General features: G+C 42.6%; 1 protein-coding gene across 4 annotated transcripts in view; it reads right to left on the reverse strand.

Annotated features, from left to right (window-relative positions):
- Positions 1-709: 709 nt before the first annotated feature.
- The window catches only part of si:dkey-71h2.2 (low density lipoprotein receptor adapter protein 1-B), an 83,017-nt gene continuing 55,897 nt past the window's right edge, over positions 710-27,829 (reverse strand). The window contains exons 5-10 of one of the 4 annotated variants that reach the window (XM_055635541.1): positions 26,897-26,969; positions 19,275-19,355; positions 19,023-19,153; positions 15,636-15,670; positions 7,198-7,231; positions 2,211-2,374 (exon numbers count right to left, since the gene is read on the reverse strand). In XM_055635541.1, coding sequence (XP_055491516.1) covers positions 2,351-2,374; positions 7,198-7,231; positions 15,636-15,670; positions 19,023-19,153; positions 19,275-19,355; positions 26,897-26,969 — 378 coding nt within the window. In that variant the 3' untranslated portion in view covers positions 2,211-2,350. Of the gene's footprint in view, positions 2,375-7,197; positions 7,232-15,635; positions 15,671-19,022; positions 19,154-19,267; positions 19,356-26,896; positions 26,970-27,829 lie in introns of all 4 variants that reach the window. The other 3 variants (XM_055635544.1, XM_055635540.1, XM_055635542.1) reach the window with 3 other exon arrangements.

Below are 27,829 nucleotides of genomic sequence, written 5' to 3' on the forward strand. Positions count from 1 at the left end.
CAGAATCTGTCTATCGCTGCCTTAAAAATATCCACTGACTTGGTCTCCACAGCCCTCTGTGGCAATGAGTACCACAGATTAACTACCCTCTGACAAAATAAGTTCTTCCTCGCCTCCTTTCTAAAAGAGCGCCCTTTAATTCTGATAGGCCAAGGTACCAAAAGGGCTCTAGATTAACATTTGTGACCCATGTCTGGTATCTACCTGAAATTTGGCACATATTTAGATGAAACATAATTGATAAGGAATTCATAACTCGTCAGTGGAAAAAGTTGCGCACTAATCAATTAATCTAATTAGAAAAAGTAACAGCGCCCTCTTGTGCTCAATAATATATAGCTGTATATGTGAACATTGAATGCAGGACTGCTGCAAAGATCCCAGGTTTCTCCGTCTCCTGAACCCACCTAATTAATGAGTGAGGGCCGATCCTGTGCATTCCCCAGTTTACTGAACCCCACTGACTGCCAGTGTGCAGAGTGGGAGTCACAGCCATAGTGGGACTGGGGCAGTGCCAGACTGGGGGAAGGCTCAGGCATCTTCCACTGAGAGGAAAATGCCTAACCCTAACTCACTCCCCTATCCCGAGCTGCCCACAGCTGGAGCCGCTTTGGGACTGGCTGCCGTCTCCATATGTGTGGCCGCTCAGCGTGTCCACCTCGGCCAGTACTGCTCTACTTGCTGCCCGGGCCGCCTTCAACACCCCCCATAGCGCTGGCTCCATCAGTCCGCCCCCTCGCTCACTGCAACAGCCCGACTGATCCCTCACAGCAGCTATCAGCCCTAACCCTCTTGCACTGAGAGGAAAATGCCTGACTCTAATCCTAACACTAGCTCTACATTTTTATTTATCATTTTTATTTCACAGTTCACAACATCATAACTTTACAAAGATAAATCAGTTGTAAAACAAAATTATCAGCAAGTGGTTAGCATTAACTTTCTTCCTTCCAAACCTTGCTATTGTTGTGATGTTATTAGACAATAGGTGCAGGAGTAGGCCATTCAGCCCTTCGAGCCAGCACCGCCATTCAATGTGATCATGGCTGATCATTCCCAATCAGTACCCGTTCCTGCCTTCTCCCCATGTTAGTAGGCAGCCAGTGTGCTCGCTGCCTCGCTAGCATGAAACAAAGCACGTGATTGGTCAATTGGCGTCTGACTCAATGTCAAACGTGCTTTGATTGGACAATTACTACTCGGAAAATTGGAGGTTTTTCCTCATATTATAAAAATATGTGCAGGTTTTGTTCTTGACGAGTTTCAGGTATGATTTCTATAATATTTTTACACTATGTTATAAATACAGGTAGATATGTGATTTGGGTCACAAAATGAAACTAAAAAGCACTTCGGTCCACGGTCTATGAGGCTGTCACCTCTGGTCCTAGACTCTCCAACCAGTGGAAACATCCACGCTATCTATGCCTTTCATTATTTAAGTTTCAATGAGGTTAAACCCATAACTCCTGGTGGGGGGGGGGGGGGGGGGAGTGAGTGTGAGTGTGAAGTCACCACCTTTCTCCCAGGCACTACAATTTACAATTACACGACACAAGTACAGTACATCCAATTTGTACTTGAATGATCTCGATCAATCTTTGTGTCTAGCTCACGAAAAAGCAGCCATGCAGAAAAATCTATGACTAGAAAGTTCTCGTTACTGACGGTAGGAATGCATCAAAAGGAAGAGGTGATGTATGTGTGCATCCATTAGGCTCTTGGCCTGTTCTCTAGAGGATAACAGTGACCCACCCATATGCTGCAGCTGATAAGCAGCGGCACTTGTTTGACCACCACCTGTGAAACTGTTGACTGGTGACCGTAAGTGGAATTGTATTTGAATATTTCCACGATGTTTGACTCTTATGCACTACAGCTGTTTGTCGGCTCCTGTGGACTCTGCCAGATTCATAGATGAAGCATTGTTTATATTTTGTATTGCTGCTCCCATCCTCTTTGCCTTTTTCAGCACTTTGTCTACAAAGTGCTGAAGTGTCTAGGATTTATTCAATCACTGGCATGGTTGTCAAAAATGCAAATACAGTTGTTGCGTGTAAATATTGGTTCAAAGGTAAACACGTTTTTATAAAATATGGTTAGCTATTAAGGCATCAAGAGGAAAAAGATGATTTTCCAGCAGTATATTTCCCTCCAGCTCTTTTCTCAGCAAGTTCTGTGATTAGAATGATATCCAAATCAATGAGAAAGTGGCAGTTCTGCCTGAACCGGTGACAAATCTCCTGTGTCCAAGTCCGTAAGGGTTGAGAACACTTCGCTTGTGTCCGTGTCTGGCAGGTTTGTCTCCTTTACCTGAGAATCCTGAAAATTGGAGATATTCTTGCATTGTTTACTTGTTCGAGACTCGGCAAGTCTGAAATTGGAAAAGCAAAACCATTCGTATTACTATTCATGAGCTAACATGGTGGTCAGATGATAAATCTATATTGTCAACAGTGAGCCTTATCCATTGACATTGCAGAACAATGTATTGCTCAATTTATTATGATTAATTTACTCTCTTTTGCTATTCTTTAAGACTATCTTGTGGCCAATTGTGCAAACAAACGATAAACTATTAATTACTGAAATGAAGCATGCTCTGGCACTTGAAGGACAAAATTAAGTTTTTGCATGGTAGTAGCTTTCATAACATCGGCTTGTCCAAAAATACTTAACAATTAAGCACTCTTGAAATACAGTCAACTGTAGTAATGCAGAAAATTCAGCAACTAACTCGCACATGGAAAAGATTCACAGGAACTGATGCTCTAATTATATTGGTTGAGATAATTACGGACTAATTTCTACACAAGTCTCTTAACAGTGTTTTATGATCCACCATGCCCATCCCAAAACACACAAAACATCAGTCAAATATCTCATCTGAATAAGAGCACCTCTAGCAGTGCAGCACTCCATTACTGTACTGTATTGGAGTGTCATTCACTTTATGTTCAAGTGGCTGGACTAGCACTAGCAAACTCGTTGATACCCAGAATCGTAAGGCTTGCCAAGAGGTGCAGAAATGCATTCCACTGGAGGCCAGCAAATATCCATCATCTGCTTGCCAAAAATTCCCTCACCCATGTTGACCTATTACCTGCCATGTTTTGTCCTGCCTCTTCCCTTGTCAAGTTTTGTTCTCAATAGACAATAGCAGGAGTGGCCATTCGGCCATGTGGGATGGTTTCAGACTTGTAGTTCAATGGCAAAACTTCTTGGCTCAACCAAGTTACCAGGGAATAAATTAGTCCTTGTAATCCATAAGGTACATGATATTATTGACAAAAATAAAACAAGGAGGAGATGGATATCGAAACTGGCACTTAAATTTATTGTGACATTATGGACAAATTCCTCCTAACTTCAAAGATTATATTCAGCCATGAGGCTTGCACACTCACAGGGACAAGATCTCTTGACCATAAGGAACTGATATTTGGACACAATGCAAATGGAAACAACAGTCTGGAATTGACAATAATTACTAGTAGTTTTACCCATCCTGCAATTCATTTCTAATGCAAGGAAGCTTAAACTATAGACTTCGTAGCATATTAAATAAGGAATCACAGAGTCGGTGTCGAGGCATTATACAGCATACAAACAGGCTCTTCAGTCCATTGTATCTATATCAACTACTATACAATCTGAATTCCATTTATCTGAATAATTCCATATTTATCTCGGCTTTGTTCATTCAAATATTTATCTAGATGCCTCTTAAATGTTGCGAGGAACTGCCTACACTGCCCCTTCTGACAATTCATTCCTCATTCCTGTACCTGGCTGTGCGCCATTTTCGTTACTTCCTGGAGGGCCGCCCGTTCACCGCCTACACCGACCATAAGCCGCTCACTTTCGCCCTGCAGAAGGTTTCCGACCCCTGGTCCGCACGTCAGCAGCGGAAAAAATTGGATTTAATTATTCCGAATACTCCCACAGTCAAGTCCGCTACGTCAAGACAACAACATTAAACCTTTTCTGCCGACCCATTGTCCCACCTTTGCTATAATCACCGTCTTCTCAAAGGTGGCAACCGGATTGGACACCCATTCTGCTCTGGCGGCGGCACAATGCTTTGGACGACGAGGTGCCCGTCCTACCGGACTCAGAATCTCCGGCCTCCGCCTTGAGGATCAGTCCCTCAGACAGCATGTGGGGTGTGAAATCCTGTGCGATGTGTCTAGTAAGGACCCTTCATCGCCCCATGCTGACTGACCCGCTGTTTCCTCCAGCGCACTGGAGAGTGTTCGAGAAGATCCAGGGTCTGGCTCACCACTAATACAATGCCTTAGCGATGATGGCACTGGTCTGCCTTCTACACCGTCCTGTGGCACGGTGCTGCGCAAGAACAGGTTGCCCTAAGGCTCTGTTCAACAACCTCCTCATCCCGTGCCAGACGGAAAAACATCCAGCGCCATGTTTAAGCACCTCTATTTAGGGTTCGGTCTACCCCTTGGCTGATCAAGGTTCTATTGACCCTTACACGTGGACATTGTGCTGCCCCTATCTGGCAATGTTGGGGTCATCAAGATGCTTTTGACCATTGGGCATTCGCTTACATTCAAGTCTTCTCTGCCATTCAATCATTCCGTTAGGCTCCCACCTGAAACGGCTCCGTGTGCTCTTAGGGCACTCTTCCGCGCACCTGGATTGCTCGCTTCGGGGTGCCCTGCATTCTCATCTCCTCTGACCGGGGGCAAACTAAAGTTCCACCTCCGAGCTGTGGTCAGCCATGGCTCTCTCTCTCTGGGGACTCATGACTGTAGCCACATACACGGCTTACCACCCGCAAGCTAACAATCTGGTGGACCATAATTCCATTGTTGGCAGAATGAGGTGCACGACTCACCGGCCCGGACTGAAAATCTGAATGTCGACGAGAACAACAATCTTGGTCATAACATGGGCATCCGAACCGCTCCCAAAGAGGACTTGGCCTCATCATCGGCAGAGCAGGTGTACGGCTTCGACACTTGGTGTACATGTTTCACAGTGCCCTGCACATCAATGTAATCACAAGGAAAGGTCTTGAATGCCTTGGGGTGCTGGTATGTTGCCAATAAACTGCTATCAAGCTCCACCCTTCGACGATGTTCGCTAAAGAGCACACTGGTTGGCCGGCGCGCACCCAGTCCCGATGCTCACCCAGCCATGGGTCTTTTTTTGTTTTCCACGTGCCTGTTAGCCCTCACGGACTTATTTTTACGTGTATCCTGCGCCGTGATGCCCAAATCTCGCCACTCCGGGGAGGCTGTTCCTTGTCTCCGTCTCTTCGGCGTGAGGCTAAACACGGGCTGGCGACTTTTGTCCTGGACGTGGGGGGCCGGCCGGCAGAGCCTGTGGAGTCACCACCTTTTGAAGCCGGTGGCACCTGTGGTTGACCAGCCGTGCTGGTTGCACAACCTCGGCCCCGAGGGCCCCCCCCTCATGACGGTCCACCTGTCACTCGCCTGTCCTCCCGCCGATTCCCTCGACCTGTCCCTCCACCTACGCCCCGCAAGCCCCGGGATCGTGGGACTTCCGCACGCGGGCCGCTGGCTCGTGCGCCCACCGGTGCGTTTTTGTCATCTGGTTCACGGGGGGGGGGTCGCTGTGGCATTCTCCTAAGGGTCGAATGCCAGGAAATACTGCCGAACTCCTCGGCACAGGAGTGGTGCAGTCCGGAGGCGGCCCTTAGCCGGAGGGTTTAAAAGGCAGGGTTTGGGTGCCATCTTCAGCTGGTTTCGTCTTCCCTTGAACCGGGAGGAATTAAATAAAAGTGCTTCTCAAACTTCGGACTACTTGCTTTTGAGACCCACGCACTACACACTACTATCAGAAACTATGATATTCTATGGACTGTCTTTGATTGCACGGCAGATTTTTTTGCATTATTATGGTTACCTAATATTATATTTTATCACTACATGCCAGTGTAACTAGTACATAAAACATATAATACTTAATTTAATAATATGGCAAAATATTACACGGTTGCACTAACTAATTATCATGAAATATAATTATCAAGCAAGTAAAGAAAAAGACATGTATTTTTAGAGGTGCCGGCCCAGCCCCTATTCGCCCTGACTCTCCCGCAGCTCTTGGCCTTCACACTCACTCACACCTGCAATGGACCACAACTACTTAATTCAACACCAGATCCACACCCTCAACAAACGCTTCCTCGCCAATCTGGATTCTACCAAGGATCACAAGCTTGCCCGCCTCCAGACCGGTCCCTCCACCGACACTCCTTGACCTGCCCTCAGGCCCGGAGCTCCACCGGTGGACTGCGCCACCGCCTGCCCGACCACCACGAGGCCGAGATGGCCACCACGAGGAGCAGCAACATCATCCACCGCCTCTCCGACCCTCACCACCTTTCCGGCCAAACCCAGGCCGGGACCACCTAAACTGCCGCGGCTGCTGACTCTCACCGCCACCCTGAGGCCACTGCTGTTGTCGCCATCTCTCACCACCTCCCCGGGGCCAATGCCGCTACCGCCGACCCGTATCTCTACTCCAGCCCCCCACGGGCCTCCACCTGCGACTCCGCCGACCTTTGCCTCTCCATCAGCCACTAGCGGGCCAGAGCCATCACCTCACCAGAGTTTTAGGCTCAGCACCAGGCCCACAACCTCCATGATGCCGACAGCACGTAGTCTAGCTCTGCTGGGTCCTATTGCTCCCCCCTCCTACAGGGAACCTCAGTTGTGATGGGTCTTCCCCTTCCCCCTCTTTTGACCAGGTAACCACACACCCGCTAGTTAAAATTCCCCACTGTTTATTTTGGCTTTTTATCCAGAGGTCCCGGAGCGGCACTCCGGTGAGCTCTGGCACCACTGCACCTCTGCTTATAACTCTAACCTTCCAAACATGGCAACATCTTCATCTTTTATTGAACCCCTTCCAGTTGAATGCATTCTTCCAAAACAGATTGACCCAATCTGAACATGATTGAAATCTGTCGGTTTACCTTCTAATTTGCATAAAGATAGATTTTTTCATTTATGTTAAATCTATTCTGATGCTGGTTTCACAATCCATAGCAAATGAAAATTGCAGGTGAAATTGAGTACAATTTTAAACTCCGTTCATGAATGCATAATGTTTCATATGGACATTGTACATATTTTGGTTCTAATTATCTATGTGTATCATTCACTTTCAAAGATGATGTTTTGAAATAATATTAGAAAAAGGTACCTGTGATTGGCTCGGTTCAACTGCATCCACAATGCTGCTTGTAAAATTAGGAAATAAATATAATGCCTCACACAATCCTTAACATTAACGTTAGAGGAAGCAAATGTTTGCCTTGGTTATTTGGGCAAACATATACTCATGGCAATTGAAAGTTGACTGGGTGTTAAATAAACAACCCCCAGTCTCATAATACAAGTCATTTACATTTATTTAAACATCTTATTCATTTAATGTCATGCAACATGCAGAAGACCCTAGTTAGACATATTTTAATAAAGGCTGTTATTTAGGATGTAAAGGCAGGAATCAAATACTTACCAAGTAAAAAAAGGAACTTTCTCAATACATATAGCCACATTGTTTCACATTCTTATAAATCAGTAAAAATGGTTTCAGTCACAAAAATAAATTCCTCATGCATGGAAGCTCTAATCTCTCAGCTGCTTTTCAGTGTGGGATAATGAGCAGGAACAAGGCTTCCAAGTTGACTGGATGCTGTACAGATCAATTGCTACAGCTGTAGGTGAGATTAGATATTTCAGCACGTGCAAGTACACCATACCTGGGTTTTTGAACACATGCAGCACTGATTCTTGCAATATTTAGGCTATTAGTTGATATTAAATATGAGATTAAAATAATTATCAAAACAACAAAATTCATGTATATGATTAAAATGCTCCAGTACATAAGATACTAATTTTAATATCAACTTTATAACTATTTTAATTTGCCATCAGATTCCCTCTTCTTTATTTTCCTGGCTTGTTTGGAATTCAAAATTTGGAATCCAGCAGAGTCTGCTGCCGAGTTTTCTTTTCCTGCTGTGATTTATCATAAGCTTAGTAATGTTGCAAAATTTTAAGTATTCTTCTCTAATCTTCAAAGATAAAAGTCACAATGCACTCTGATCAATAATGTCATTAAAGTCCCACATTAGCTTTCAAGTGCATTGGAAAAGCTGACCTTAGCCACCGCAGCGACAATTGGGTCTCTATGGCTTGAGGCCAAGATGCAGTTCTGGCATCAGGCTATCACAGGTGCCTCCTATTGTAAAGTAGCTGAGAGATCAAAGGTTAACCTTGTCCATGCAATGTCTTCCTAACAGTCGCATCTTTATAAGAGTTAAAAATTGATGAACAAGCAAATAAGTACAGTCATGAAACATTTAAATAGAATACAGTTTTACCTTATTTCTCAGAATCAATATTGTGCTATAGACAATAGACGCAGGAGTAGGCCATTCAGCCCTTCGAACCAGCACCCCCATTCAATGTGATCATGGCTGATCATCCTCAATCAGTACCCCGTTCCTGCTTTCTCCCCATATCCCCTGACTTCGCTATTTTTAAGAGTCCTATCTAGCTCTCTCTTGAAAGCATCCAGAGAACCCGCCTCCACTGCCCTCTGAGGCAGAGAATTCCACCGACTCACCACTCCCTGTGAGAAAAAGTGTTTCCTCATCTCCGTTCTAAATGGCTTACTCCTTTTTCTTAAACTGTGGCCCCTGGTTCTGGACTCCCCCAACATCGGGAACATGTTTCCTGCCTCTATCGTGTCCAAGCCCTTAACAATCTTATATGTTTCAATGAGATTCCCTCTCATCCTTCTAAACTCCAGAGCGTACATGCCCAGCTGCTCCATTCTCTCAGCATATGACAGTCCCGCCATCCCGGCCATTAACCTTGTAAACCTACGCTGCACTCCCTCAATGGCATGAATGTCCTTCCCCAAAACTGCACATAATACTCCAGGTGTGGTCTCACTAGGGCTCTGTACAAGTGCCGAAGGACCTCTTTGCTCCTAACTGCAGAAGGACCTCTTTGCGCCTTTGTTAGTCAACTGTTAGTTAAAAAAAATGTCAAAATTACACACTTAAGGTGCTTGAGGAATTAAGTAATGCAAGGTTCCAATCTTTATTAGATACACAGGTTCATGGAGCCCAACACTAGATTTGATATCTGGCATTATTTGACAGATCTGCACTCTGCAAAATTAACTGGTTTAAGTATGTTTCCAATGCCATTTTTTCTTTTTGTTTTAAATCTGAAGAGATGCACAAGCATGAATATTGTAATTAAATTAACAGTATTTTTGTACCATTGCATGAACCAACAGATTTAATGGATTTACCAGTCTTGCTACTGGACAGAACATGGAATGCACTTACCCAAGGAACCAGTGCACATTCATAATTTCCACATACAGAATATCAGACAATGTAACACTTACAGAAATTAAAATAATTAAGATTAATCTGCCCTCCAAGACTGAAAGGCATTCCAATTATGTAACCATGGGATACTGATGAGCATTGGAAAATAATTTCCAATTCGTTTATTTGATCTACTGAGAGTGAGTGTTTTTTGTGCCTAACTGTTCATTTCCATTAACAGGTTGTAGAACAGAAGCTGCAATATATGTTTATATATTTTTTTAAATCATAAATTGCAGCTAATAGTACATGGACTAATGATGTTTTTCTCAAATCCATAAGGCCTTAAATTAAAAACCAAATTAAGCAGTGAAAAATGTGTCAGTTCTAGGAAAATTATAGCTATTTCAATGACATCCTTTCGATCACGCTCACTAATCATTGCACAATGTTCAATATCATTTGCACTCTGCTGCAAATGGAGCAGTGCAGAATATGGGAAATGCCATGTTCTTGCCACCAAATTAACAGTCCATGTCTATATTCCAACCACTAACAACTCTGGGTGATAATTGGGGCATCAATCAAGTTTTTTATTCTACCATCCTGAGTGTTATTGGAGCAGTATACATTCGGCCAAAGGGAGAGTATTGCATTATGTTTCTGACATGCCTGTAGATCGTGGAAATGCTTTGCAATTTTAGACAGGCAGTGATCAATCGCAGGATAGCCAGTCTGAGATGCTGTTGCTGCCAAAGTATTTATGCGGCTGGCCCAGTTGAGTTTCTGTGCAGTGGTGACTCCCAGAATGTAAATGGGTGGGATATCGCTAATTACCCAGCCATGGAAATTACTTTGAACATGGTCATAGAGAGAGTCATACAGCATGGTAACAGGCCCTTCAGCCCAACCTATCTATGATGACCAAGATGCCCTGTCTAAGCTAGCCCCGTTTGGCCAATATCCCCCCCCCCCCCCCAAACCTTTCCTATCCATGTACCCAACCAAGTGGGTAAGGGACATCTTGGTCAGCATGCATAAATTGGGCTGAAGTGCCTGTTTCCACGCTGTATGATTCTATGATTTTCTCTATGACCATGTTCAAAGTAATTTCCAAAGTAGTTATCAATATCCACCCACTCTGGGAGTCATCACTGCACAGAATAAGGCCGTTACTTTCAGATAAACCTCCAAGTTGCACTTATCTGGAAATATCTCACCAGTCTGTCAGCAATGCTGCATCTAAACTCTACCCATCCCAATCCAAAACCACTGCTGCACCATCTTCACCAGAAAGTCTGCAGCAGTCCAAGAAGGTGGCTCATCACAATTTTCTCACGAGCAATTGGCAATAAATATGAGCTTTGCCAACAGTAGCCAGATCCCAAAACATTAAAAAGAAAATAGCAGCCACAGAAATCAAATGAATGCTTCACAGTATGGATCATGCTGACGTGCATAGATTGTCATAATCATAGTCAGTGATGCAGTGTGGAAACAGGCCCTTTGGCCCAACTCGCCCACACCGGCCAACAATGTCCCAGCTACATGAGTCCCATCACCCTTTATGTGGAAAAAGTTACCCCTCAGATTCCTATTAAATCTTTTCCCCTTCACCTTGAACCTATATCCTCGATTCCCCTACTCTGGGCAAGAGACTCTGTGCATTTACCCGATCTATTCCTCTTATGATTTTGTATATCTCTATAAGATCTCCCCTCATCCTCCTGTGCTCCATGGAATAGAGACCCAACCTACAACCTCTCCCTATAGCTCCACCCTCTGGTCCTGGCAACATCCTTGTAAATCTTTTCTGAACACCTTCAAGCTTGACAATATCTTTCCTATAACATCATGAACTGAACACAATATTCTAAATGCAGTCTCACCAACGTATTTTACAACTGCACCATGACCTCCCAACTTCTATACTCAATACTCTGACTGATGAAAGCCAAAGTGCCAAAAGTCTTTTTGACCACCTTATCTACCTGTGTCCTGACCTTCGAGGAACTATGCACCTGTACTCCTAGATCCCTCTGCTCCACAACACTACCCAGAGGCCTACCATTTACTATGTAGGTCCTGCCCTTGATCAACGTCCCAAAATGCAACACCTCACACTTCTCTGTATTAAATTCCATCAAGCATTAGATGTTCTCATCCAAATTATTGATATAGATGACAAACAGTAAAGGGCCCAGCACTGAACCCTGAAGCACACCACTAGTCACAGGCATCCAGTCTGAGAAGCAACCTTTCACCATTACCCTCTGCTTCCTTCCATGGAGCCAATTTGCTATCCATTCGGCGATCACTCCTTGGATCCCATGTGATCTAACCTTCCAGAGCTGCCAACCATGCGGAACCTTGTCGAACGTCTTACTGAAGTCCATGTACACAACATCTACAGCTCTGCCCCCATCAAACTTTTTGGTCTTGACTTCAAAAAAAATCAATCAGATTTGTGAAACACGCCCTCCCATGTACAAAACCCTGCTGACGATCCCTAATTAGCCCTTGCCCATCGAAATGCCTGATTATCCTATTCCTCAGAATACTCTCCAGTAACTTACCAACTACAGATGTTAAGGTCACTGTAACCTATTTTTCCCAAAATTTTTCCTGCAACCCTTCTTGAAAAGAGGTACAACATTTGCCACCCTCCAGCTTCCCGGCACCACTCCTGTATTTAAGGACGACTCGTAAATTTTAACCAGGGCTCCCGCAATTTCCTCTCTGGTTTCCCACAATGTCCTCGGATATATCAGATCAGGCCCAGGAGATTTGTCTATCTTCAAACATGATAGTACCTTCAGTACTTCTTCGACAGTAACCCTGACTGCTCTCAAGACAATTCCAGTGACTGCTCCAATTTCCTCCATCCTACTGTCTTTCTCCTCGGTAAATACAGAGGAAAAATGCTCACTTAGGGACCTTGCCAATCTCCTGTGGCTCCATACAGAGGTGACCACTTTGATTCCTGAGAGGTCCCACTCTCTCCCTCTCTCTCGTTACCCCTTTACCCCTTATCTATCTATATTACTAAAAGTCTGTTCTTGAACGGTTTTGGCCATCTGTGCTGCGATTTCCGAGAGAACGCCGCCACCTACGGCTGTCATTTTTGGCCACCTTGCTCAGAGCCCCCCTCCGCTGCATGTGTGCCGAGGATTTTTCCCGTCGATTAAAAATAACAGAGATATTAATGTTTTTACAAAATTCCCCATTCTCTCTGCTGCCCCCGCTGGCGGCAGGGGGGAGGGGCTATAAAACCAGGAAGTGGTGTGCCACACAGTCTCTTCAAGATGGAGGAAGGCAGAGGGTCACGTTTCTCTGAGCTGTGAATAACACTGAACACATGTCTACTCAAATGTAAGTGCCCTTAGAGGTTCTAAAATGCTTGCAGAATGTGTCTATTGGTTCTAAAGCTTGCAAAAAAAAGTGTCAATTGGTTCTAAAGCTTGCAAAAAAAGTGTCTATTGGTTATAAAGCTTGCAAAAATGTATTTTGGTTCTAAAGGTTGCAAAAAAAATGTCTATTGGTTCTAAAGCTTGCAAAAAAAATGTCTATTGGTTCTAAAGCTTGCAAAAAAGTGTCTATTGGTTCTAAAGCTTGCAAAGAAGTGTCTATTGGTTCTAAAGCTTGCAAAAAAGTGTCTATTGGTTCTAAAGCTTGCAAAACAATGTCTATTGGTTCTAAAGCTTGCAAAAAATGTCTATTGGTTCTAAGTTCTAAGCTTGCAAAAAAAGCTATTGGTTCTAAAGCTTGCAAAACAATGTCTATTGGTTCTAAAGCTTGCAAAAAAAATGTCTATTGGTTCTAAAGCTTGCAAAAAATGTCTCTATTGGTTCTAAAGCTTGCACAAAAATGTCTCTATTAGTTCTAAAGCTTGCAAAAAAATGTCTATTGGTTCTAAAGCTTGCAAAATATGTCTATTGGTTCTAAAGTTTCCCAAATAATGTCTATTGGTTGTAAACCATGCAAAAAAATGTCTATTGGTTCTAAAATGGTTTATACTAGCGCTCCCCCCCCCCCCCCCCCCCCCCCCCCCCCCCCCCCTGCCCCTCCCTGGTTGGCTTGGCTTGGATGTGTCTTGAAATTGAAAGGCACTACTTACTGCAAATGGCATGAAGTTGAAAGGCACTACTTACTGCAAATGGTGGCTTGGTTGCTTTGGCTTGAAGTTGAAAGGCATTACTTACTGCAAATGGTGGCTTGGGTGTGGCTTGAAGTTGAAAGACACCACTTACTGCAAATGGTGGCATGAAGTTGAAAGGCACTACTTTCTGCAAATGGTGGCTTGGTTGCTTTGGTTTGAAAGGCACTACTTACTGCAAATGGTGGCTTGGTTGCTTTGGCTGGAAGTTGAACAGCACTACTTACTACAAATGGCATCGGCTTGAAGTTGAAAGGCACCACATACTGCAAATGGAGGCGTGAAGTTGAAAGGCACTACTTTCTGCAAATGGTGGCTTGGGTGATTTGGCTTGAAGCTAAAAGGTACGACTGCAAATGCACTTACTTCCTGTTTGCACTGTATATTGATTTTAGATAAAACGCTACCACTTACGGCTGTGATTTTTGGCCATCTTACTCAGTCCCCCTCCGCTGAGCAAATGCAGAGAATTCTTCCCATCAATGAAAAATAAAAATGTTATTAGTTTTTAAAAAAATGTTGAGAATCTCTCTCTCCTGTCAATCACTCCATGAAAGGCACACCTTTGCCGGTGGGGGGGGGTTCTAAAAACCGGAAATGTGGGTGTGGCTCAGTCTCTGCAAGATGGAGGAGGGAGAGGTCACGACTCGCTGCCTTTAGTGGCTTTGCACCCTACTTCAAATGGTATGAAACTACACTTGAATTTGGTGGCTTTGCACCCTGCTAGAAGTGGTAAGAAACTGCACTTGAACTTGGTGGCCTTATACCCTGCTTGAAATAGAATTTCAAGGATTAGCCGTGAGTCAACTACCAGCCCACCAGCCGTGAGTGAGTTGACAGCACAAAAGGCTTGATTGACTGAGACGCCAGCCCAAGAATCCATTTGGTGCACAATTTGCATACTAGCCCTCTGGAAACCAGTCCCTTCAGCCCACAACACCCATACTAGCGCTCCAGAAAGCCCCACCCCCAACTGGCCACCAATATTAGAATTGGTGGAGAGGTGGAATATTGTGTTGGATGACCAGCCCTCCTGTGTGATGCTGGGACCCAACGGGTCCCACTTAGTCTAGTATATTTATAAATTCTTTTGGGATTGTCCTTCATGCTACCCACCAGAGCTATCACCTGACTCCTTTTTGCCCTTTTGATATCCTTTTTTAGTTTACTCCGTAGCTCCCAAAACTACTCCAGGGAAGCACGATGCCAGCTGCCTATACCAATCCCATGCATCCTTGTTGTTTGTGGCTAATGTCTCAATTTCCCTTATCAGCCAAGTTTCCTTGTGTTTGACTTCATCCTGAGCTTTCTTCAGTACTCATTTAAAAACATCGCACTTGGCCGATGTTTCTATCCCATCTAATAACCTGCTCCAGTCAACTTGAGCAAGACCTTCTCCCATACTCTCAAAGTTGGCCTTACCCCAGTTGAGCATTTTAACATGTGGACCATCTCCGTCCCTATCCAAAACTATCTTAGACCTAATCGAACTGTGGTCACTCGTCCCAAAAGGCTCCTGCACTCGCACTTCATTAACTTGCCCTTCCCAATACTAGATTCAGTGTTGTCCTCTCGCGTGTGGGGGACTCCACATACTGCTTAAGAAATCTCTACTGAACACTTTGAGGAATTGCACCCCATCTGAACCCTACATGCTATGATTTTCCCAGTCTATATTGGGAAAGTTAAAATCCCCTTCGACAACAACCTTATATGACCTGCAATCTCCCAGCACATTTGTTCTACTAATTTCCGTTGACTATTCGGGGGGGTGTAGTACACCCCTAACAAGGTGATCATCCCTTTCTTGTTCTTCAGCTCCACCCATATAGCCTCACTAGACAAACCATCTGTAATGTCACCTCTTGAACACAACCGTGACATCCTCCTTAACCAACAATGCACCCCCCCCCCCCCTCTTCTCTTTCCTGTACCTCTGTCTCTCATGAAGCTCCTGTACCCCAGAACATTGAGCTGCCAGTCCTGCCCCTCCCTTAACCAGGTTTCAGTCATTTCTACAACGTCGCATTGTAAAGCTAAACAGCTAGTGATATCACTTCAACAAAGAGTTGTTTTTAATTGGATTGTTTGTGGGCTTTAAAATATTAGAAACCTTCAATGGCTTACCTTGAAAAGGCATCATCAAGACCATCGTCCTCTTCCTGCAAGATAAACAAGAAAACATTGTCACCTTTAACTGTCGTCCCATGCAGTATTGCTGAACCTATTGCTTTTGCCAGCAATAGGTTTCAACCAGTTAGTGACATTTAGCAAGCCTCTCACTTGTTTTCTGCAAAAGAGTAACAATTAGCAGACCGGATATTCTGAACCACATCAACTTATATTCCCCATCTTCACTACCATCTTGAATGCAACAGTGGATTATTATCATGTGTTGAATATTAAGTGATTTTTTTTTGTGGCATTAACTTGTGCCCTGTTTTATCTCTTTCCCAGTTCTGACATGAATATCACATCAATAAGGATCACGACTTCAATTGGGGAAAATATCAATATTACAAATACCTTTCTGGACAAATGATGATGAATAATTAAAGTATTTTCTTTGCTATTTCTGACGTAATCATTATAAATTAGTACCAATTTTCCGACACGTTGAGTTAATTTCCTAGTTTTTACCTAGACAATCTCAAGAGTGCAAATTAGCATAAGCAACTTTACAATTTTAAAGCATCCTCAACAACAAATTCAGGGAAGCTGGGGCAGAAAAGTCTAAATACTAAAATCCAGGAGCAAAACATAATCTTAATTAGCAGTTCTTCATTGGGGCTTGAGACACATATGCTGCATGTCCTGAGGCAGACTCCTGCCTAGAGCCAGTATGGAAAATAACATCTCACTGATTGCATCTCTGGTCTCATCGTTCATTTTCACACTACAGGTGCACAACCTTTTATCCGACAGCCTTGGGACCAGACACTTTTTGTAATTCGGAATTTGTCAGCCTTCAGAATGGAAATTATTTAGTGTAGATTTTAATGGTTGGCTCAGTGGAAGAGTGCTCGGCTCATATCCGCAAGGTCGCGAGTTTGCGCCTTGATCCCGGCAGTTCCTCGGTCGCGAGTTTGAGTCTTCAATGTAGTTTTTTCTTGCAGAATAAATGTTTGTATGAAATGCAGTGTGTTGAATGAATTCCTGAATTTGTAAATGTGACCGCAGCATTGAATCACCTCTCGCACTCATGTCACCCTCTTATATCCGTGTGCAGCAGAGGCGACGTGCGTTTGGCACCAAACGTGAGCTTTGGTGTGCAGACGACATCCTGGAAAAAATGTCCGGTTTCTTCCAGGTAGGCGATATACCCTCCCGGGCAATATTCCCTCCACTTCTCTTTTATGAAGGGGATTTAGTTCCCCTTTCTTCCAGGACCGACCGGAGGTTCCGCTGTCACCTCTGCGGGCCACCCTCGGTGAACGCTCACTCAACTTTGTCCTGGGATTCCTACTCTCCCGCGCAATGTACCCTCACCTTCTCTTTTATGAATGGGGATTTAGTTCCCCTTTCGTCGAGGACCGATCGGAGGTTCCGCTGTCACCGCTGCGGGCCGCCCTCGGTGAACGTTTTCAAGGACCTTTCTTCAAGGACTGAAAAAATGTCCGCTATTCGGAGGTTTTCGTTATTTGGATCTTCGGATAAAAGGTTGTGCACCTATATAAGAAAACTGAAACTGATCTGTTCTAAATATGAACTAAAGAACCAACCTCATATCACCTCATATCCAAAATGTTTTGCGTTATTGCAAAAATATCCATTTGCTCAATTGTTAGATTTTTATTTTTTTTAGCAGATTTTAAAGAATTGCTGCTACATTGAAGCAGAGATGCACCAAAGAAATGGCTCTTCCTTTTACCTGCATCAGCAAAAAATTGCCTATTTGCAAACTATAGCATAGAACAATAAACCTGAATATTAATGGCTTCAGTAGAAACAGAAGCAATAGAAGAACCAAAAATGGAAATTGGAATTGAGGCCAATATGATAGGAGGCAAAGTAAGGATAATTTAATGCACACCACTGGTTTATGTTTTTTATTTAATATATATATCTATATCTATATCTATATCAATATATATATATATATATATATAATTCTAGTCACGTTAGCAACCATCATGGGAGATGGAGTTAATGAGTGGATGTGAAGTTATCAGTTGGAGCCAAAAATGATTACTTAACTATTTCCTATGTTCACTTTCAATTTACTGTATCATCTACTACTTCAAGTCAAAAAGGCGTTCTGCCAGTATAGAAGTGTTCATGGGAAACAGTAATGGAATAGCCCTGGGGGGAATTTCACTGTACAGATGGAAGCTAATTTAATCTATGAATGTCAAAACCAGTCATGTCCCAATATGCAACACAGATATAAAGGAAGAAAGATAGAAACGAAGAAAACAATTGAGATCTGGAAACCCTTGGATTCCAAGATAGGTAGGTTTGAATCTGGCATCTTGGAAAGTGAATTTTCAATGCATGCTCATTATTTTACATATTTCTTGGCATGATAATTAATCGACACCCAGACAATTAATTTCACACCCAGAAAAGTGCACAACTGAATATTTACAACGAAACATGAAGATAGATGTACAAAAAACCCATCACCAATTCTTTATTCCCACTTAGCCATTTGTGACTATATTATCACAACAATTAATAAAGGAGGCCACTGTCTTATTATGTTGATTGATGTATATTCATTCATTTATCTTATCATAGGCACTAATATTCATTTCATGGTAAATTTTCTGCAGATCCAAATCAATTTTTGAAATTAATATTTACTCTAAGGTCAGAGTATCCATTGATTTATTCTTGGTTGGTTCAGATAATAACATCACATACCAATAAGCACAATGGTAATATTAGGATGGCATGCCTTAGCCCCTCTGAAAGGGAAATAATTATAAGGATAATCACAGGGCTAAACTGAATATTCCATCTGCTTCTCTTATTTCCTTTGAATTTGACAGCACATCATTTTGATTTTTATCTGTTAAGGTCTCATCCAGCTTCAGGGCTCAAGTTTAAAAGAGCACGCAGAAATCTGCAGCTTACCCAAATGGCCATCTGGCTGTCTGAGACTAGTGAGAGCCAAGTCCTGAATGTCTAGTAAGTCTTTTTGCAGTCAGACAGTACATGACACTCCTAAACCAGGGCAAGACTGCACGTTAAAAAAAATTGTTTTCCAGCATGAATGCCGAGGGGTACTTTGCAAGTCAATAAAACAGATATAAACAGAGTACAAGCTGCTCTTTTAACAGAGCTCCACTTTCAAAGTTACACCATCCCCTCCTGCAGACTGCATTACAATCCCCATCTTGGTTGAAATAGCCAGAAGGGTCACCTCGCTCTTTGGTTATCTAATAAGCAACATTTCAGTCCCTACATTTTACAAACAGCAAAACATATGATTTTTTGTGATATAATGAAAGTTTGTTACAAACTTCATCATCAAATGCAACTGGCAAAAGAACCAATAATACAATTTACCCAAGAGAGTGCGTGTAAAGGGGATCCGTAGGATGGACTGCTTTGCCTTGTGATACCGAGATGAATTTCTGCTTGTGAAATAAATGGATTCTGGACTTGGTTTACTGTGCAATCGTTTGCTGTAATTGCATCTGAGAAATATAAAAACATTTTTAATAATTATTATTTTCACTTTAATATTTTATTAAACCAAGGCTTTAATGTAGTTCCAATGAATACTGATTATTAAAGAATGGATGCCTTACTCTTTACCTGGCTCTACACATCTCGTTGCTCCATTGAGGGATGCGGTTTCAGGACTGTTACATGATTCACGAGTCTTTTTACATTTTTCTGGAAATACAGACAGGAAAAATAATTAGTCACAGCCATTCCACATGGAAACAAGCTTTTTCGGCCCACCATATCTGTCCTGACCACCAAACGTCATTTACAGTAATCCTACACAAATCCTTTTTTTCTCACCACTTTCCCAGCCCCAGTTCCAAATTCTGCCACTATCATGCATATCAGCGACAATTTACCATGGCCAATTAACTTGCCGACATGTATGTCTTTGAAACACAAGAGGAAACCAGGGCCGCCGGAGGGAACCCACATGGTCACAGACAGAATATGCAAACTGCGCACACACGCGCGCACACACACACACACACACACACACAGAGCATCAGGGTTCAGGATTGAACCTGGGTCGCTGGATCGCTGAACTAGTTTAGTTTAGAGATACAGCGCGGAAACAGGCCCATCGGCCCACCGGGTCCGTGCCGATCAGTGATCCCCGCACATTAACACTATCCTACACCCACTAGGGACAACGTTTACATTTACCAAGCCAATTAACCTATAAACCTGTACATCTTTGGAGTGTGGGATGAAACCGAGATCTCAGAGAAAAACCACACAGGTCACGGGGAGGTCACAAACTCCGTTCAGACATCTCCCATAGTCGGGATCGAGCCCGGGTCTCCGGCGCTGCATTCGCTGTAAGGCAGCAACTCTGTCACTGCACCACTGTGACTGCCATTTCAGAATTTTAAGTATTCAGTACCACAGTCCTGCTATATAAAAATCAATTAACCAGGCTCAGCCTCTGGCCATAGCAGCACTTCTAGGGTGAAATGTATTTCCCTTTCCAGGATTTAAAATGTTCAAATACTGTGGGGGGTGGGGGAGCGAGTTGCCGGTTCTATGCTTCTGTTTTCTCTCGTTGTTTTAACAGATTGATCTTGACAATGTTGCCCTTTACCTAAAAATGTTCACTTCATCTAATTTTATATGCGTTACAAAGATCAAGAATCAGCATATGTTGCATTAATGTAACAATTTCCTTTTTAGTTTTAATTTTAAGTGTTGCTTGGCATTAATGTAGTTTGCAATTAGAAAACTTTAATTAAGTACATTGATTATTTGATTAAACCATTTGACATTTGAACTGCGAGTTATATAGTGCTGAAGTATTCTTGTAACTTCAGGATTAACTGTGTAACTTAGTAATTATCCAGAATGGGTACATTATATATACATATAGACACATACAAACACACTCTTGAAAAAGCTGTCTGGTGTTCCTATTTGTGATGCTAGCACTTTGTACTGGAGAGACAATTTCAATCTGATGTTCTGTTCAATGAAAAATAGCAAAGGTTCTTCCAAGTAATGGAAGCATTTTCCATTAACACTGGATTGTAACATTAATCTTGAAATAATGTCTTATGGGCTTCACATGATGACAATTGGTTGAGAAATGAGTATAGTTCCTGCCAATGCTGAAAATAAATCACAAGCTGGAAAGTTCACCAATGAAAGAGCTGATACTCAGATCCTAATTATATTACAACACTGCAGGTCTCTCTCTCTCTCTCTCTCTCTCCCCCACTCCCCTAATTGGATGCATTTATTTATCCCCTACCCCCTTCCACCGATATTCCTTCCGTTACAGCAGATCTACCTGTACTGCTCAGTATAATAATGCAAATATAATTGATCGATCTCAAATTTTGGAGTGTAGGAGAGGAGATTTGGCTATGGAAATAGGATGCCTTCTCCATCCTCAATTCCCTCCTCCCCATGATGGCCATTTTCACAGCTGTTCCAGTTACTAAGATGACTTTCCCATAAGATACTGACAGAACTTCCAAGATTCCTAGCAGCAGTGACATGGAAGCTCAACGTTCTGCAGCGAGCTGCTGTTAAATTTATACAAATTGTGTTTTGTGTCACAATTGGGGGGAGAAACGGCCTAATGATTTTTTTTTAATGCTATTTTTAATTAAGTACAGATTTATTTTGCATACCCCCATTTAACACATTGAACATGAATGAAAAACAAGGCATCGACCCGATGTTCCTTTCCAACAACCTTCCAGTGAATGTTGCAGAATTTTGAAACTATATTTGAACTTAGAAGTAGAAGCAGTGTTTTACCAATATTAAGTATGATGGAGAAGAATTCACTATACAAATAAATTAGGGGAAAGAAATAGGAAGTGAAAAAAAGGAAAAGGAAAGGAATTTTAGAAAAGAAATGCTTAAAATTAAACACTCATGAAGTGTTTCAAACCCATGATGTATGACATATGACATTTCACCGTGATTGAATATTGGGTACCCACAACATCACCCATTATTTGACCATCTATCATATCATATACTTATTAAAAGTCTCATCTTGTACGTGTGTATATATGTGTGTGTATATGTGGTTGTCTTCTTCGCGAAAACACCACGCGGTAACGATTACATTTTTACATATTCTGATTGACATTTTCAACTCGAGGTCGAGAGCACCTTCACTGAACATTTTATGCTTTATTTCTGAACTTAAAAGACTTTGAATTGAAAACGAACAGCTTTCACTGATGATGTCACAATCGGGTAGCAGTGATCAGCTTCACTGGAGATTTCATCCTATATTTCAGGTTATTCGCGATTAAAGCTTTACATGAATCATGCCAACTTTTACATGATTTTTACATATTCAGATTCACATTTTTCCCCTCACGGCAGAGCACCTTCACTGAACATTGTATGCTTTATTTCTCGACATTACTGACTAGTTTAAAAAAAAAAAATCAAAAGACTGAACTTAAAATGACCAGCTTCAACTGATGACGTCACAATGTCTCGGTTAGCAGGGGGAGGGCAAATTACTATTGCAACACGCAGGACAAGTGCAATTGGAATTTTTTTCAAAGAGCACCGCTGAGGGAGGCATGGGAGTGCTGGAATCTTACGTTTGGGAAGTTGGAGGACCACGCCTCCCGTTGGGGCCTCGGTTAGGGAACAGGTGTGCTGGGGGAGCAGACCCAATGGGTCTGCACCTGGTCTAGTACAGGGGTGGGGAACCTTTTCCTATTGGAATGCCGCATTAAGTTAGCTGTAATCTAATAAGGCCGCATCTAAGAAACTTCAATTAGATATACTTCAAAATGTACATTATTTTGTAAAAATCTAACTACTATGTACTAACTTCAAGAAAATGAAAACAAATTGTTAATTCTAAAGTTAACAAACCTTTTAATGACTTTGTTGTGACTGCTTTTTGTGGGAAATCATTTGAATATTTGGTTGCTACATGGAGGTACGCAGTTTCAGCTAATCTTTCAGATGGGCATCCGTCATTTGTGACCTTAAGGTCGTCTTGATTTGGGTTAGGTAGGAGAATGTAGATTCGCAGCAATAAGTGGTTGTAAAGCAAAAAAGCATTTTTTGTGCATGTTGCCGAAGACGTGGGTATTAACATGGGTATAGTTAACAATACTTATAACTTATTGCAAAGTGTCACTAAAAATAGTAGATTTAGCACAGAGATTTTGCTGATGTAAGATACAATGAAAAACAATGAGAGCATCTGGGTCTGATAATACCTTTTTTATCTGTGCAATAAACCTTCACGTTTTCCTTTCATCGAAGGTGCACCGTCTGTACAGACACTCACTAAATTAACCAAATTCATAACATTTATCTTGAAAGTTGTTGAAGAAACCTATTCCTCATGTTCTACCTGTAAGAGTGCCCAAAGCGAGTCACTCTTTGTAGCAAAGAAAATCTTCTGTTACGGCCTGAATGAAGTATAAAACCTGCGCCGAGTCAGTAGTATCAGTTGATTAAAAGTTGATAATACTGAAGACTGGACGACCAGCGTACTCTCCCCAGCCAACCTCAGTTAGTGGTGGCGCCAGTCAGGCAGAGAGGTTAACGTACATTCTAGAGTCGCATTAGAACTAAATCATGAGCAAAAAGGTGTTAAAATAGCCCTCATGACTTACTAATGTTTTGATTGTGGCCCTCAGTCGGGGAAGATTATTTTGATGAATCTGCTTTTACTCTTTGGTATTTTAAATATGTTCATTTTAAGACTAAAATTAAAATAATAAAAGACGAACAAAAACATATTATAAAAAATAAAAGGATTTGTTCTACAAAATTTGGATTCATTCAACAGGCCGCAATTAATGGCCTAGAAGGCCGCAGGTTCCCCATCCCCGGTCTAGTATATTACTAATACTCTCATCTTGTTTGTTTGTTTGTTTGTATGATTTGCCAAAACTCTGCCAAAACGGTACACGATAGCATTCCAAATTTTGGCCCACCCAACTCACAATTGGCCTGGGGTGTGCTTTAGCCAAGTTTCGTTCAGATTGCTTGTATATTTTACACGTTTTTGACATTTTAAACTTTACAAAAAAACACTTTACAAAACGACTTTTCCACTTGCCTTGCCTGTCAGCCGCGTTCGATGTCACAATGGGATCCTGAATTTCATTTACGTAAAATTGACATTGATTTTATTCTAAAAAAAACTCAGTTGTAATCAAATTATTCCGTTTTCATTAACAGCTAACATTGTGTTTAGGTTATTTAATAGAAAAAAACATGATTTTCATGGAGAATTTCATTAAAAAAAAAACATTGTGATTTTCATTATGGGGGTGGTGGGATAGGGGGGAGGTTTCATAAAAAAAACATTGCAATTTTCATTGTGGGGGTTGGGATAATGGGGATGTGAGCAGGTGGATAGAGGGAGAGGAGGGGGGTAGGATGGGGGGGAAAGTGGGGGAGGTGAGAAGGGAGAGTGGAGGAGGAGAGGGATAGAGGGAGAGGAGTGGGGGATAGAGGGAGAGGAGGGCGGTGGGAGGTGAGTATGGGGGAGGTGAGGTGCGATAGGGGGGAGGTGAGGAGGGGGGACGGGGGAGATGGAGGGAGAGGAGAGGAGGGGGTAGGGAGGTGAGAGGGGTTATGGAGGGAGGGAGGGAGGGAGGGGGTGACTGAGGGTAGGGGAAAGGAGAGGGCGGGAGAGGCGAGCGGGGGAGGGGAGGAGGAGAGGGGAAAGAAGGAGGGTGAAGAGGAGGGGGATCCTAGGAGGATAGGGGGAAGGAAGAGGTATGGCAAGGTAATGGAGGGTGGAAGAGGAAGGGGGAGAAGGAGATGGTGAGGGGAGGAAGCAGAGAAGAGTTGGTGGAGGGTGGAGAGAAGGAGGATAATGGAGGAAGGGAATATGGGACTGAAGAGGGAGAGTGAGATGCATTCACATTGATCTTATATTTTACATGTTATTGCCATTTTGAATTTTAAAAACGTCGCAGTTGCGCTCCCACTTGCCGGCCGCTCCTGCGCAGTTGAGCGCTGTGGGTCAGTGGTGAAATATTGCCTGGGGGGACAGGCCCAACGGGTCCACACCTGGTCTAATTGATGTTAAAAACGTATTTTATCCACAACGGCAGGAGTTGATCTATGTTAAGAAACCGTTGAAATGTTGCCGGTGAGCGTTCTAGCATGTGATTTATTTTCAGCATTAGCTGAATCGTGTGCTCGCAAGTGGAAGACTTCAAATGATTTCAGACAAATTGGAGCCAGTGATGGTAAAGCATGCAAATGAACAGCAGCTCGGGTGTAATAGTTAGAATCTCCTGCCAGAAAGCAGTTCCATGAATTGCTTTTAAAAAGACACAAAGTGCTGGAGTAATTCAATGGGTCAGACAGAGGGCGTTTCAGGACAGGACACTTCTTCAGATGGATTGTGGAATCGGCAGAGAATAAAGCAAAGTTGAGGTCCATTGCAAGTTTGGATGAGGCCTGGAGCTGTGGGAGAGACTGAGCAAGGGCCTGCTGATGCCTTATCAAAGCAGACGAAAATAATGTGCTTGACTAAAGGGCCTGTCCCACGCATGCGATTGGCGCGACAGGCCGGAAGCGGCGGTCGGGCGACCTTCGCGCATCTCCATGCACCACACAGCACGTGACATCATTTACGCATATAAAGGGGGTTGCTGGCTGCTATTCCATGATCATCATGGAAGAGATACAGATTGCATTGCTACAACAGCAAGGTAACCTATTCCTTTTCTCCAGAGATGCTGTCTGACCCGCTGAGGTACTCCAGCTTTTTGTGTCTATCTTGATTTTAAACCAGCATCTGCAGTTCCTTACTACATATAGAAAGCAATGAGATGGATGAATAGTTCATCATTTTTTTGATGGTGTTTGCTTAGGGAGAAACAATGCTGAGGATGACCTGTCTAGCTCTTTGTTCTTTTTTCCTTGTTGCTACATTCAGCATTCCAAAACAGTCATTGAGTTTAGGATTTCTGTGGAAGGAATACATGCATCTTGGACCTCCAGCTTTTTAAAAGGTTGAAACTGGCAGTTCCTTGCAGAAGTACTGGTATTAGCTAGCAAGATCTATCCTACATGTTAAAATTGATGTTCATAACACTACTTAATTGTGTTGAGATAGGTCCTGAAACTATAATTGATGAACAGGCCTTCACTCCGTGGCAAGAAACGCAGTGTGTGTGGTGAGGATTTTCAAATCACGCACGCTTTACTGCTGAAGCGAAAAAGGCGGGCCGACTGATTTTGGGCGTCGCACAACGTCGCGCGGTGACGTCAGCACGCAATGCCACGTGCTACGCGTACGACTTCAACACGCTTGCATGCGACCGCAATACGCCTGCATGCGTACACATTACATCAGGCCGGAGCGCCGCGCGAAGATTTTGTTCGCTACAAAATCCCAGAGCGACGCGCGATACCGCGCACAACTCCATACCCCTCCGCGTTTCTCCGTGGGACCGCGCCGCCCGGACACACGATGCCCATGCGCCTCAACGCAACGACAAGGGCGCGTAATTAGCATGCCAAGGACACATAAGTGGGACAATGCCTTAACCTTCTAGTTTGTCAGGCTAACCTGCACCTGGCTAACTATCTGATTAGAGATCCACAAACTGGCAGAAGATAGAGGTGTGCAGAATTACCATCCTAGTTGTTTCCTATCAATTTAATATCAAGGGATTTGAATTAAAATGAAGTACCATTTTTATGGAGGCATGTCCTTTATGAAAGGGTGTTAAATGATACTCTCATAATAGGTAGTGCAGTATAATCTATTCAATCAATGGTCAATCCAGTTTGTCAACCAGCGACCAAAAATGGGGTGACTGTGTATAAACACAGCTGTAATTTCTACATGGTGAAACCAAAATGCATAAAAACACCCTTTATTAAAATCTGACAATGTGCACTTTAACCACATGTGATTTTTTTCTATTACAAATCTCAAATTGTGTAGTACAGAGGCAAATAAATAAATGATGGGTCTTTGTCCCAAACATTATGGAGGGCACTGTAACTACCTATAAACAATAATTCTTGTATATTCTTTACTTTGTGTTCTTAGAAAAGTATAGTTAACTTCAAACTCATTTAAAGATACTTCCACTACTTTAGTGGACCATTAGATAATCCATCAGATTAATTTGTCCATCTCCTTGAACGCATGGGTGACAATTTTGCACAATGTTTCCTCTCGAAAATACCATATTAAGAAATAAGGCAGTCTTTCAAAGGTATACTTATTTCTTGCTTACCCTCTTGTGCTACTTCCCAAAGGTCATATGCAATTCTGAAAGCCTGGGCGACTGTTAAGGTCACAGCTTGTGCCTGTGGTGGAGAAAAACTGACATTCATTAAGCAACAGTGCAGTGCCTCAGCAGATCAAACATTCTTTGGCTCTTAAAGAACACGTTTAAAAGTTTTAATAATCTTAAATGACCAGCTAGTCAAGTTTCCTACAATTACCTTTTTCTAAAAGTCTGATAAAATAATGAACAACAATAGAACAAGGTGAGACCAGTGTTGAAAATGTTCTTATGTTACAAGGACTGCTATAAATTAGCCCCATGGAATACAACAAGGATAGAAGTGACTGCAATCTGGGCAAATAAAAAAACTAACACCTGGAAGAACTCAACGGGTCAAGCAGCATCTGTAGAGGCAAAAGGAATGGTCAACATCTAGATCCTGTTTCAGGACTGCATCAGTCCAAATGACAATGAATAAGATGAATGAATATGAATGTGTCGTAGGAATCTATGCACTTCTCAGTTCTAATTGATGTTTCAATGCTCACAAATAATTACATTTCTGCTTACAAAATAATTGCTTACATTTTCAATCAATTTAAATATCTGGACTATTTTTACTCCTCTTATTATCTTATTCTTATAGAATCTTATAGAATCTTGTTATTCTAAGGATACAAACAGCCTGTAGGTTTCCCCTCACACCATACAGTAATCTATAACAGACCCCAGAAGCCAGTCTAATATGATCTTTCAGCTTTTCTCCAAAATCTTTACTTAATTTTCCTTCGAACTCTCAGAATGCTACTTTAGTAAAATTCTTCTGAAGGTTGGAGATGAAGCAGCCCTGAGAGCATTTACTTCCATTATTTAGATTTGCACAGGTTCAGGATTTGGAACGAACATCAACCGAATTTGGAATGGTCTCCCTCAAGAACT

This window comes from Leucoraja erinacea, chromosome 5 (assembly GCF_028641065.1).
Source record: "Leucoraja erinacea ecotype New England chromosome 5, Leri_hhj_1, whole genome shotgun sequence".
In the NCBI taxonomy this organism is placed as follows: Eukaryota; Metazoa; Chordata; class Chondrichthyes; order Rajiformes; family Rajidae; genus Leucoraja; species Leucoraja erinaceus.